Source organism: Protopterus annectens, chromosome 6.part0 (assembly GCF_019279795.1).
Source record: "Protopterus annectens isolate FY-2018-M chromosome 6.part0, PAN1.0, whole genome shotgun sequence".
Classification (NCBI taxonomy): Eukaryota; Metazoa; Chordata; order Ceratodontiformes; family Protopteridae; genus Protopterus; species Protopterus annectens.
In genome coordinates, this window is record NC_056737.1 from 86,736,471 (window position 1) to 86,749,784 (window position 13,314).

The following is a 13,314-nucleotide window of genomic DNA, read 5'->3' on the forward strand; positions in this document are numbered from 1 at the left end:
ATGAAACTGAATGTATCCTCTAACAGGTTTCCTACATTAACACACTGTAAAGCAAAGACCAGGGAGAAAAAGAAAACCAGACACCAAGCTAGAATTTTTGTTCACTTTAATATAAACTGAACATCAGAAATGAACTAGTCCATCCAAATGGCAGTATATATAGGAAAATGCAATGTCACATGATGTAAAATCATTCATTAAGTTAAAGAAACAGCCAAAGTAAAAAATCTGTATAAACTTGTGTCCAATCCATAAATTCATTTAACAACAATGTGACACTTGTTTTTCTATATATACTGCTTTTTGGATGGACTAGTTTATTTATGATGAAGTTCAAGCTAGCTTGGTGTCTGGTTTTCTTTTGCTCCATGGTCGTCAGTTTACAGTGTGTTTATTTACCTTATTCCTGTGGGCTTGCTTTTCAAGAGGTTTGCTATATTGCCAGGCCCATTGAATGTGGCACTATTGACCACCAGTTTAGCAATTGCTGTGTACTGCCCTTGAGGTCTCTGACATAGCTGAAGAAGGTCTTATGGTTATCTTTCACTTGGAAGGCTATCTTAACCTCAAAGTTGTCATTGCTTGATCTAATTAGCTCTCTTATCTGCCTATTTAGTTTGATAAGAGAGTTTAATTTTTATCTTTATGAGAATTACCCTTCCTGATTTTGCTATATATTTTTTTTCTTTTGCTGTATATCATGTTTAATTTGGGATGCCACCAGGGCATTTTGTTTCTAAGTCTAGTCCTGGGCTTACTGCTGGTAGGTATAGCGGCTGCTATGCAGCCATTTACATGGTTGTACAGATTTTCTGAGAGCAATTCTGAATAGTCTGCTGTGTTCTTGGGGGTTTTGAGGGGTGGAGGGGTACTGAATTTTGACAAGACATCACTTAATGAAAGGTAATTAGCCTTGGAATAGTTACTAACTGTTACTGGTTTTAATGGGATTACAGAGTTGACTTTGATTTCAAAGGAGAGAGCTTTATGATTAGACCTTAGCAGGGAGGATGAGACATTGGGGGAGGGCGCAGCATTCTAGTACATGGATTGTCTCCATCAGCTTAAATTTTAATTTGGGAGTGCTAAATCTGTTAGAGAAAATTCTTTGTTTATCCCCTTCTCTAAAGAGAAACTGTGCTTTAAAGTGTCAAAAATCACCTTATCAAAATAATCAAACTTTATCAAATGTTGCTATGACAGCTGTAATAAGCCTTTGCCTTTTGAACCTACACCTCACTCTACGAGAGTATTATTTACATGGCAACCTTCATCAGAAAAGCATCCTTAGATAATATTTATGTGGTAGCTACACGTGCAATCATGAATACTTTTGAAAACACTGTAAGTTGGATGTGATCTCTAGGTCCAGGCCATGCTTTAGACTCCTAGTCATTTGGGGTATGTTCCAATGAGAAGCCACTCAGGAGAATAAACTTGGGACTCCCTTCTACTGGTCGATGAAGACTGAACTCACTATCTCCGATACAAAAGTTACACGCTTAACATAATGCTAGGACTGCAGTTGGGGGTCCATCTCCATTAACCTATTTGTCCATCTTCCCCCTTTCTTGGCCTTGATAGGCCCTGGAATGCTTTTTACTGTTGTTATGGCTGTTTTTATGATATCTGCTTATATCATTTCTGCTGTTAGTCTGCTTTAGTGTGATTTAACTGAGATCTGAAGAGGGACCCTCACATGAGATTATGGGTAAGAGGGAGAGCCTTATAACCTGGGAAAGTTTTTAGATGCTGGCCTGTAACTTCTTTCAGCCTAAGTCCTGCTGGTTGGTAAAGATGGACTTACCTATCCAGACCTAGTGTTGTAGTAAGTACACAACTTTCATTGCTCTTAGAGGAGCAGTTTGATTATAGAGATACCTCCTGATAAAGCACATTAGCTGATTCCATTGGTTCGTCAGGAAGTAACTAAACAATGTATCTGCAGATTTATTTCTGACATTCATGACTAGTGCTGAATGTTTTCCTTACAATCTAGAGACTTCTTTTAGGAGTGCATCATTTGTTGACACTGCAGACAAATGAACAGTGTGAGTTAGAGAAGTATGAGAAGGTGGAGAAGCTGAATGTTTTTAACTCCAATAGGTATTTAAGGCCAGTCCAATTTGCAAAGTACCAGACAATGGTGAGTGTGACATCTGTTACTTGTGCCATACTTAGCTATTTGGTGGTAAGTATTTCATGTTTGTTTTGCAGATGGGAGGGCAAGCTAATGTACAGAATTTATCCACAAAATAGTTTTTATGAAGGACACTTTTGGTCAATTTTAGGTAGGTCGCTGAGGAATATCCTGTAAGTACAGACTGTTGGTTGGTCTTTTGTTTACAGTGACCATGACTTACAGAACTAATTTCGGTTTGTGATTATTTTGATAACCTTAGGCACTTTGTGCTAACAACTTCCTCTGTGTTCTTGCACCATTAGATGTTAGTGTTAGTCGAATACAGGGAGTACGTGTAGTAATGAAAGGAGTGACGGTGTCACAGGTTTTGATGGGATATATTTTACTGTGGTCTTCATCAGTAGAGAATGGAGAGTCATCTGCATGTGGAATTAGGTATGTACCAGTGCACTGCAGGATGTTGTTATGAAGACATAATAATAAGGGGCCAAGCACAACACTTGGAGCTACTTTGATTGTGGGATTGACTGCCTGTGAGGACTGATCATCGCATAACATTTGACTGTTAGTGATTTTTAGGTAGCTAGAGAACCACAGTTTTGAATGTCAACTAATACTCATCTGAGAGAAACTGCCAATTATTAATTTCTGTTCAACTCACTCAGAAGGTTTTGAGAGGTCAAGAAACATCACACATACTCTGTCCCCATCATTCAGTGCCTTTCTAACTTATTCAGACAGTGCAAGAAGGGTTTTGTCAAACCCGTGCCCATGCCTGACTGTGCTGGCTTTCAGAAAGCCCACAGTAGAAATAACAATAATTAAGGAGTTTCTGATGCACCGATTTCACCATGATCTTGGCAGTCAGGGGAGCACTGCTATAAGATTATTGCTGTTTAAATCATTTCCTTTCCTACCTTTGCAAACAGGAATAACAGTTGCCTGAATCCAGCACAGGAATACATAACGTGCTATGAGGACCAGTTGATTAAGCAGCTAGTACAGTAAAGAAGCTCCTTTCCACCAAACATAATTGCACTCACTTTTGAGGTAAGGGTGGTGCTAGTTCCTTAATTTGCATAAACTTTTTTCTCAGTGTACAGAGTGATTTTATTTGTAAGTGGAGTGTGAAGCCTAGCATTTTTTTAATGAAGAATTAAAATAATATGGAACATCATCAAGCAGGGATATCTTTTGTATCGGGATTATTCAGCAATGTAGAGTTCATCAAGACACATCCAGTTTTAAAGGAATTCATACAATGCATTAGTGATGTAGCTACATGAAGCAGATATGGATATATGGTAACCCCTGAAATATGAATGTTGTTAAGAACTGAATGTAATGTCTAGTCAAGTGCAATGCACATCTGCAATTTAACATCACAGGCTCACCCTACTCTCACCCCACTTTACCATACAATTATCCTACTCTCACCCTATTATCACCCTGCTGTCATCCTATCATCTACCTCTAATTGTATATCCTTCTTGACTACTACTATTAATTACTTTTACCTACGCAAGTATACACTAATCTTCCATACCTTTTCCTGTTTACCCCACAAATTTCCCATCACGTTTATTCCAGACACTGTCTACCTTAATCTCAGCAATTACATCTTGCATTAACTATACACCAGCTCAAACAAAACTACTTCAAGTCAAAAATAAATAAGTTTTTCACTGTAATACTTTTTATGTATAAAAAAGGAAACTTCTCAGTCTAAAATGTTTATATAACAATTTTGCTTACTTGTCTTATAATTTTGAGTCATACGTGACTGTATCTTGTAACCTATAATTATTTGTATCATACATGACTGTATTTTGAATATCCCAGATATGTTACTTCTATGTTTTATTCTTATTGTACATGTATTTTACTCTGATGGAGCTTTCCTCCCTGGGCCTCCTCTGAAAATAGGAGCTATTCCAGTTGGACTATCCTGGTACAAAAAATGTCAATCAATCAATCAATCAATCAATAAAATAAACATCTTTACTAGTGGTATTTCATATAATTGGAAAAACATTAAATAAGGTAATAGAGTGGGCATAAAGATCTTTATGGTCCAGCCATTCAGTGGTGAGATCACCCAAAATCATTGTTTCATCTAATATTGTTTGAGACCTAGCTGTGGGAATTACCATTCAAGGATTAAGGCTGATCCAGAAAGTTCCAAAGACAAACTGTGTTTAATGTTTAAGCTCATGCAGTGCACACTGTGGTAATTAATGATTTTCTTAACACATTCAGAATCTGCTGCAGGATATCTGCTTTTGAAAGTATATTTCACCAAATAACAGCTTCCCAAGTCCTTTTGTGTGTTCTGTTCTACACATTGGATAGCCTAAGGACAAAGAGTGTCCATCCATTTGTAACAAAATATTTCTGAAACATTTTAGTGACAGCAATGACATCATGCTGATGTAGCTCAGTGCAGTCCAGGAGATTGATTAGGGAGAAAGAGACCCAGGGTTGGCTGCATTTCACCTCCTCTGTAGTAATTTAAGTAAAAAGTTGTTTTACAGCAATGATATATGTGGACCAGGGCTACAGACACAGTATCCAATATTTTGTTATACAGCTCCATGGGCTGCCATCTGATAAGCCAGTTTTTACTAATAAGAGGAGATGGCAACAGGCTTTGGCAGGATATGCCGGAGGGTAGTACTCACTGCATATCCATAGTCACACTCAACAGTTAGGATTGCAAGCAGATTCACTGAATGAATTACAGCAAAGAGCAGGGCACACCTGTTGATATTTACAGCCGCTACAAATCCAGGATAGTAGGCCACATGCTATCAAAATAGCAGTAGGGAAGGGAAACTTCCTAGAAGATGGTGAATGTGGTTGACACTAAAAATCCCACTGATGAAGGTGTGTCTTTTAGATAAAACTGGTCGGATACATCTTGGGTGGGGAGGGAAAACATTCTAGAAGAACAAATGTGTCTGCACTTTCTCTACATTGTCCTTCCATTGTATGCCGTATATTTTTCTTCTTGTATACAGTTTGCATGCACTGTGTTTTCATAGTAATTGAATTTATACTCCTGGGCTGAGTCTAAAAGTGGTCCAGTTGGGTGGGGGTGGTAATCAGTGCTCTAGTCCTCTAATCATGTTCTAAATAATTAACTAAATAATCAAGACTGGCGTGAAATTGAGGAATAAAGCTGCCTGTCACACAGAAACATGCCAAACAGTGCCAGGCAGAAAAAATATCCATTTAATAGAGAGAATGGAGGAAGGGAAATTTCCTCTGTTTATAAAGCTTTAGGTGAAGGGTAGGGTGACTCAGCCAAGAAGGCAGCTTGCACTGCAGACAAATCTGTACAGACCAACTATCTCTGTTTATTAATTATTACTTATGCAATTTGTTGAAACTCAGCTTCTAGTTTAAATGATTTGTAAAGCTTTCTCACTGTGCTTCTTTGAAAATGGGATCTGCCTAGCTGGGAACAATAAATAAATAAATAAGAAAAATAAGGCAATCCCAGTGATTGAGAAAGGATTACCATAAGCAGGAGGCCTTAACACCTGAATCTCCCTTCTCAAGGTAACCCTTTCCAATTCATAAACCACCTTACTACCACGGTTTCCTGCTAGTGGGAACATCAGCATAAAGGGTGGTCCTGCTGACTGTGATGGATATTGATTAAATAGTACACTGTAAAGTAGGTTTGAGAATCAGGGAGAGCTGAAGAAGAAGAAGTTAAACATAAATTTTGTTTTTATGTTATTTATGTTTTGCGTAATACAGAGGAGGACTAGAATTCCCAGTGAACCCTTTTCTCAGTAGGGTATGTTGTTCCAAACACTACAGGTCTGCCATGCATTTCTAAAATGTAGCACAGCATGGGCATTTAAAAAAATCCCACCATGAGTTATAGTAGCACAGCTTGTATTACAGTCACCCCACTTTTAAAAACACTGAGCTCTGCCTTGTGTAGCGGCTGTTTGACAGTTAACAGGGTGTTTCATTAATGGTGCCTCAGGATACTTACTTTTAGGAAAAGAGAAGCGAGGTACAGTAGCCACCCTCCCCCTCACTGATTAGTGCAGAGACTAATACACTGGTCTGTGTTCAGGAGAGGGTTGCCTTCCTGCTAGTGCTGCTGCAGAATAACATACACTAAAACATCATGGAATGTATCAAGTCTGCACTTCATGAGGACCTAGTTTTCCAATAATCTTGAGTACTACCTATACCATGCACAGTGCAAATCATGTGACTCCATTATTCCAGTTTGTTCTATGCAGTTCTTTTGGTGAAGAGACATTCATGATTTGTGCTGTCATTCTACCAGTAGTATCACAAAGTACAGATCAGTATTGAGTGCTTTCATCAATTTATATAAGTAACAAGCCTTCATGAATTCCATCCCTGACCATTAGTTATTTACACTGGATTTATCTCTGAACAGGGCTTCATGACAGCGTCCTCTGAGTTAAATTGTGCTGAAGAAGAAATGGTGCTTGAATAAATGTAATTATTACAAGAGACTCCCCCACCCATCTTACTAATTCCTCCTAATGCTAACCCTAACTCTACCCCCTTACCATAACATTACTATTAATCTAGACAGCTTGGACACACACACACACACACACACACACACACACACACACACACACACACACACACACACACACACACACACACACACACACACACACACACACACACACACACACACACACACAGCTATGCCCTCACTTAACCTTACCCTAAACCTAACCCAATCCTGCCCACATTTGTACAAGCACTCCTACCTCACCAATGCCGAAATGTTCAGAACATTTAAATGTTTCTGCATTACTTTTCTAAACCCACACTTAGATTATAAACAAAAAATAGATGTTCCATTAATATAAAGTGTTAAAACTTTGATGAAAGAAATGACTGACTGCATTTTGCAGTCATTCACTCCATTGAGCAAGATGGAGTGGATGACAGAAATGCACACACACACACACACACACACACACACACACACACACACACACACACACACACACACACACACACACACACACACACACACATTCATATGAAAAGCAGACAAGTGATACAGCTCCTATCAGATTTACTTTCATTTTATTTTATTTATTTTTTTTTTTTTACTTTTGCTTGGAAAGTGTCTCTTCTGGAGTTTTCTGAAGCTACCAAATGATGTGGCAGCTGGCAAACTACACCACTACCATATCATCATTTTGACTACTAAAAAGATATAGCAGCAACATCCAGAATTTTCCATTATTCCCTTTCATTTTACCATAATTTGCTTCTTGATCATTTACCTTTAAATGTGACTTCCAGGTTCTCACTGCCAGATTTGATGTCACCGTTGGTGCCGAAGGTGTTGCAGGGACAGTGCACACTGATCTCAAGGCCCTGGTTTGATTCTGTGGACAAAAAAAAAAACAAAAAAAAACACAAAGAACTGGAGAGAAGCATAAAGTTATATATATTCCTGAAAGCTAGAACACGTCAAACATGTAGTGGTTGTGCAACAGTGATACCTAGGCACACTGACTTCCCATTCTTCCAAAAAATATACCACAAGTTCCGGAATATGATCTCTTCAGTAATTGAGAAATCATGAGATTTCATGGAATTAGTCAGTTTAGGGCAGATCACTCACTCACTATAACTTACATTTCATCATATAGTTACCAAGTATAAAACTGTTTGTTTTAGTGAATGTTCTGCACTTATAGTCTATTTTAGTTTTTCTTATGTATATAAACAGAATAAAAATTAAAATGCAGCCATGATAATGAACATAAATTATACCAAAGGTGTAATTCCCAGAGTTTCAGCTCAAGAATATAGAATTTTATTTTTTAATAATCATAAATCACTATCGATGCTGGTGGCACTGAATGCATTTGCTTTTAACACCATCTCTGTGGAATAGAGTATATTTACTGCATGGCAATACCTCTGACTAGATCTTAGCACTGAATGTGATTCACATTCAGCAAACCATGCAACACCCTGTGTATACATTTTATGTGATACAAATTGGTCAGATTGTTACTCACAGACAGCACTGATCATGCTGTATTAAATGTGATATTTGCTACTCCTTCTAAACAGTGTATTGTGTAATCTCAGACTGGAATGTTTCCAGCAGTGCTATACAATCTAATTTAGACTGCTACATAGCAGACTGTTGTATCAATACATCCCAGAGTATCTGTTATGTATTGGGCAGCTGTGACTGTGACTCCTGTTGTAAGATTTATTGTGACCACAGTGCTGTGCTTATAATCATCTATAGTATACGAAACATGACGATTATGTTGCAAAACTGGCAAAACGATATGCTTGTTAAGCATCTTTCTGACATCAGAAAGGTGCATAGCAAATTTTGTTATGCACCTTTGATAACTGTCATGAGTTCTCCTGCTGCAGCAAACACGTCAGCATTTGAGAGGTTTAGAAGCTGTAATACACTTTGTACTGCACCCCCTAAAAAACTGTGGTACAGTCAGGTTTTTAACAGCTTACATAGCTGTTCATTGATCAGAAGGACACTTTGCTTTTGCCGCTGTCTGGTTGGCAATATGAAGTGTGTTGTAGCTTTCAAAGATGCATAACACTTCTCATCCCTACAGTTTTTCTCTGTATAACTTGTACATTGGTGCAGCAAAAGCTCCATGTACTGCTATGAATACTGATTGGGTTGATGGTCATAGTTATTATACTTGTTAATGTGTTCTTGAAATCATTTTAAGAACTTGATCTCTTAAGGTTCACTCTGAAGGTTGATTTTTAATCCATTTTAAGAACATATTATTAAATTGCTAAGCATCAATGATGTGACTATAATCCTTTAATTAATACATACAGAGCATGATTTGAGACTGACAAAAGGATAAGCTTGTTGTGCACGTTTGACAACTGTTATGACTGCATCACATTATGCAGCACACATGGCAGCCACCACAGTGTGGTATCGTAACAATTTTGACAAGTTTAAAAGTTGTAAGACACTTCATACTGCTGTAAAAAGTAGCATCTTAAGTTCTTGCCAGCTTTTAATGCTGGAACAAAATGGACACTAGAACGGCAAGCAGAAAAAAGTCTGAGTTCTGTTTTTAATAATAAAATAATGAAGCGCTTTTTGTTTGCTTCCAAAGCAAACTTCTTCAGATTACAAATGCACCATACAACAAAATGCATTTAAATACCAACAGGTGATACTTTGTACCTATCACCACAAACCTCCTCTCCTTGGAGACTTCTAAAGCAACACTCAGACATTAAAACTGCTGCTCACTACTATAAAGTTACAATGCAAGAAACAGTGCACATCAAACAGTGTTAACTTGCATAAATACTAAACCTATCTAGTATATGCTGGTTAATTAAAAATCTTATCATTTTCAAGTTAAAATAAAAAATAGCAAAAAACACATTCTACAGTTATATTTAAAATTGCTCAATACGTAAAAAAAATATATCATTCTTATGAATGAAACACACCTAAAGAAATATATATAACACATTTTCATCTTTGCAAACTTTTCAATTTCAAAATACAGCTGATGGAACAAGCTTCATTTATACCAGGCAAATTATAAGCGTTCAATCTAATTTGCCACAGCAATTCTAATTCTTCTAACCGTAAGGGTACAGGTCCACCCCTAATGTCTATAGCTACCTGGTCTATAGCCATAAATTTAAATTTGTGGTCTTTGTGCAACTGTATGTGTTTAGCTAGTGCGTTGTCAGTTTTGCCTTTAGATATTGCGTACTGATGTTTGTAGACCGTGTCACGGAGTCTACTTTCTGTTTTTCAATATAGAATGCAGTACAGCACTGGCATCTAGCTAAATACACCACGTACCTAGAATTACAGTTCAACCGCTGTTTTAATTTAAATTGTGCACCATTTATACAGAAATTCTTAGTGACATCAATGTATTTACAAAAGTTACAAGCTTCACATTTGCCCATACCTGTTATTTTGGGAATGGTTCTATGTTGGTGTTCTAGCAAGTTCTTTAAGTTTTCCCCTCTTCTAAACACCACTTTGGGGCTGTCACCCAACTTTCTAAATAGTACTGGCTTCATTTTAAACAGTTCCCAGTTTTTCTGTATAATCCTCAAAACAACTTGGCTGTCCACCGTAAACATAGTGGTAAAGCTTAGATGGAAGTCTGGTTTATTTTTTGACACCTCATTGTTGATACTATTCATAACTGATGAATTACTCACATTGTCACTTTGCATTTGAGTGTTAACTAACTGTTTGACACTGAGTATAGGCTTGTAAATCTTGTTAGATCTCTTAAGTTTTACTTCTTCTATTACTGAATCTAATAACGTTTCAGGGTACTTACGCTCCAGAAACATGCTTTTCAAAAAAATAACATTGTTCTAGAAATTAATTCTCTTTGCTCACTATTCATACGTCCCTTACCAGTTGGTCTTTAACCACCGACCGCTTCTGGTGGTGGGGATGACAACTAGAAAAATGCAGGAAGGCATTAGAGTACGTACTCTTCCTGTGAATCTTAGCCTCAAAGCATTTTTGTACTCTATTCTTTGAGAGCCATATATCCAGATATGCTATTTCTTCAGTGTCAAATGTTGATGTGAATTGTAAAAATTGAGTGGACTTATTAAAATAGTCCAGTAGTTTATTACTAGCAACCATGTCACCTTTAAATAAAATAAAGATGTCATCCAAATAACGTGTGTAGTAAACAATGGAATTGTTTATGTTTTTAACTTAAACACAAATTCTATCTCCCAGTATGCCATGACTAAATTTGCTATGCTGGCTCCACATGGGGAGCCCATGGCTACTCCTACTTTTTGCAAATAGTACACATTGTTAAATAAGAAGAAATTAAGTACAGGCCAACATGGGAGGACTTTGGCTGACAAAGTTTGCAGACGACTGCAAACTGGGCGCCATAGTGGAAAGTGCATCGGACACGGATATCCTTCAGAAGGGACTCACGGAAACAGATAGCTGGTGCCAGAGCCATGGCCTGAAGTTAAACGCCAAAAAATGTATAGTCATACCCTTCGGGAAAAACAAGGTAACCCCAAGCTACCATATAGGTGGCAATCCACTAAGCACAGAAGAGGTTATCAGGGACCTGGGGATCCAGGTTGACAGTGGCCTTTCTTTTGACACACACGTTGCTAAAGTGGTTAGAAATGCCTTCTACATTGCCCACCTGATCATGAAGGGATTCACATCCAGATCTAGTGAGGTCATTGTTCCCCTGTACTCTTCACTTATCAGACCAATGATCGAGTACAATGCCCCATTCGGGATGTATCTCACCCGACATCTGCAGCAATTGGAGAGACCCCAAAAGTTCCTCACCAAAAGGATAAAGGGACTCCAAAATCTGTCATATGCTGCCAGATTGAAGAAACTCCAGCTCTATTCAGTTGCATACCGTCTGCTCAGAGGTGACATGTGCCTGACATACAAGGCCATGTTCTACCCGTAATTAATGGACATGCTCCACCTCAAAAAATCCAAATCCACCAAAACCACTAGAGCAAGCGACTTAAACCTTAGCACGAATATAAATAGGACGTGCTGGAGGGATAGATTTATCACTCAGAGACTCCCTATGCTGTGGAATAGAATCCCGGTCCATGTGAGGCAGAGCACCTCGCTGACTCTGTTCAAGAGAAATCTAGACCTGTGGATGGGAGATCGTAGGTTTACCCCGGGAATCATCTCTGTGTCACTGCTGGACAGAGGCACAACAAACTAATGGGCACAGTATTTTTTCATATAAGGGGTGGCGTAAGCCACAAAAATTTGGGCTAGGCTTATAAATGCCTTAGGGCAGATAGCCTAGTATAAACCTATGAACCTATGAACCTATGATATCAAGTAGTTCCATAACTAAGGATATTACTACTTCTGATGCACCATTTTTCCTTAACATAAACCCTACCCACTCCATCCCTGTTAGGTGTAGAATACAAGTGTACAGATCTTTTACATCAACTGTAAGGAAATTACAGTCCTCGTCAAATTTCAAACTGTCGATTTTACTCAGAAAAGACCAAGAGTCTTTACACACTTGGTTTTCAGCTATTAAATATTTCTTAAGTAAAGAGTCAACAAATTTTGCACATGGATAAGTGGGTGAACTACGTCCATCCACTAAAGGTCTCATTGGTGGGTCTGTCAAGTTTTTATGAATTTTGGGTATCCCGAAAAAATAAGGGATCCTAGGGTACAGTAATAACATGTAATTGTATATTTTTTGTTCTATCCTACCTTCTACAAATAAGTCGTTAATACAGTTTTTAATTTGTTGATACTCTCTATTCACTTCTGAACATGAACTTACTTCATAGGCAGGTGTGTCTAATAATAACTTCATCCTAGCCGTGTGGTCCCAGTTGTCAAGGACTACCAAGCCCCACCCTTATCAGGTTTGCACACACGTATGTCCTGTGATTTAATGAATTCCAAACATTTATGTTCCTGTTTACTGATGTTATGTACATAACCACCCTTACATTTGTTTTTAGTGTTGTGTCTAATATCTAGTTCACATGTGCATTCAAACACTTGAAGAATCAGGTGTAAAGGTGGATTAAATGTACTAGGGGAATGGAAGTTATCTAACACAGGAGCATTCATTACATCACCCATCATCAGATTAAAATTCAATTTCCTGGTAAAGGTTTTAACATCCAGGATAGTTTTTACCAAGTCTAAATGTTGGGAGGGAACAAAAGTATGCCCTTTTGCAAGTAATTCAACAATGTCCGGATGAATCTGTACAGAAGAAAAATTGAACACTTTAAAGTCTCCTGCTTTGTTGGTTATTATCATTGGACTGTCTTTGCTCATAGAGAACATCTTCCCTATCTCTTCCACTTGTTGAATTTGTGGTTGTTCTTGTTTGTATTCTGATAAGAGTTCCTCTGTTTCGGTTTGGCTCCTGTATTGCTACCCCGCTGAAAAGTTTGGTTATCTTGGTTAGGGTGGGTAACATTATTCTGTCCTCGAGAAGTGTTCTGTAATCTTTCACTCCTACGGACCCCCCCTGTACCCTCATTATTGTCCAATGGGGCTACAGGCCTCGCACAATTGTTTATGGGGTCACCCACTTCTGGATGATTTTGGTCATCAAAATTGGTGACATTAATCTCATTAG

At 38.0% G+C, this 13,314-nt stretch overlaps 1 protein-coding gene across 2 annotated transcripts in view; it reads right to left on the reverse strand.

Annotated features, from left to right (window-relative positions):
- TGFB3 (transforming growth factor beta 3) overlaps nt 1-13,314 on the reverse strand; it is a 1,304,555-nt gene that overhangs the window by 163,086 nt on the left and 1,128,155 nt on the right. Inside the window, exon 4 of one of the 2 annotated variants that reach the window (XM_044073866.1) lies at nt 7,453-7,557. The exons of the other annotated variant lie outside the window; for it this stretch is intronic. Within the exon in view, the coding sequence (XP_043929801.1) occupies nt 7,453-7,557 (105 nt within the window). The remainder of the gene's footprint in view (nt 1-7,452; nt 7,558-13,314) is intronic. 2 annotated transcript variants of the gene reach the window in all.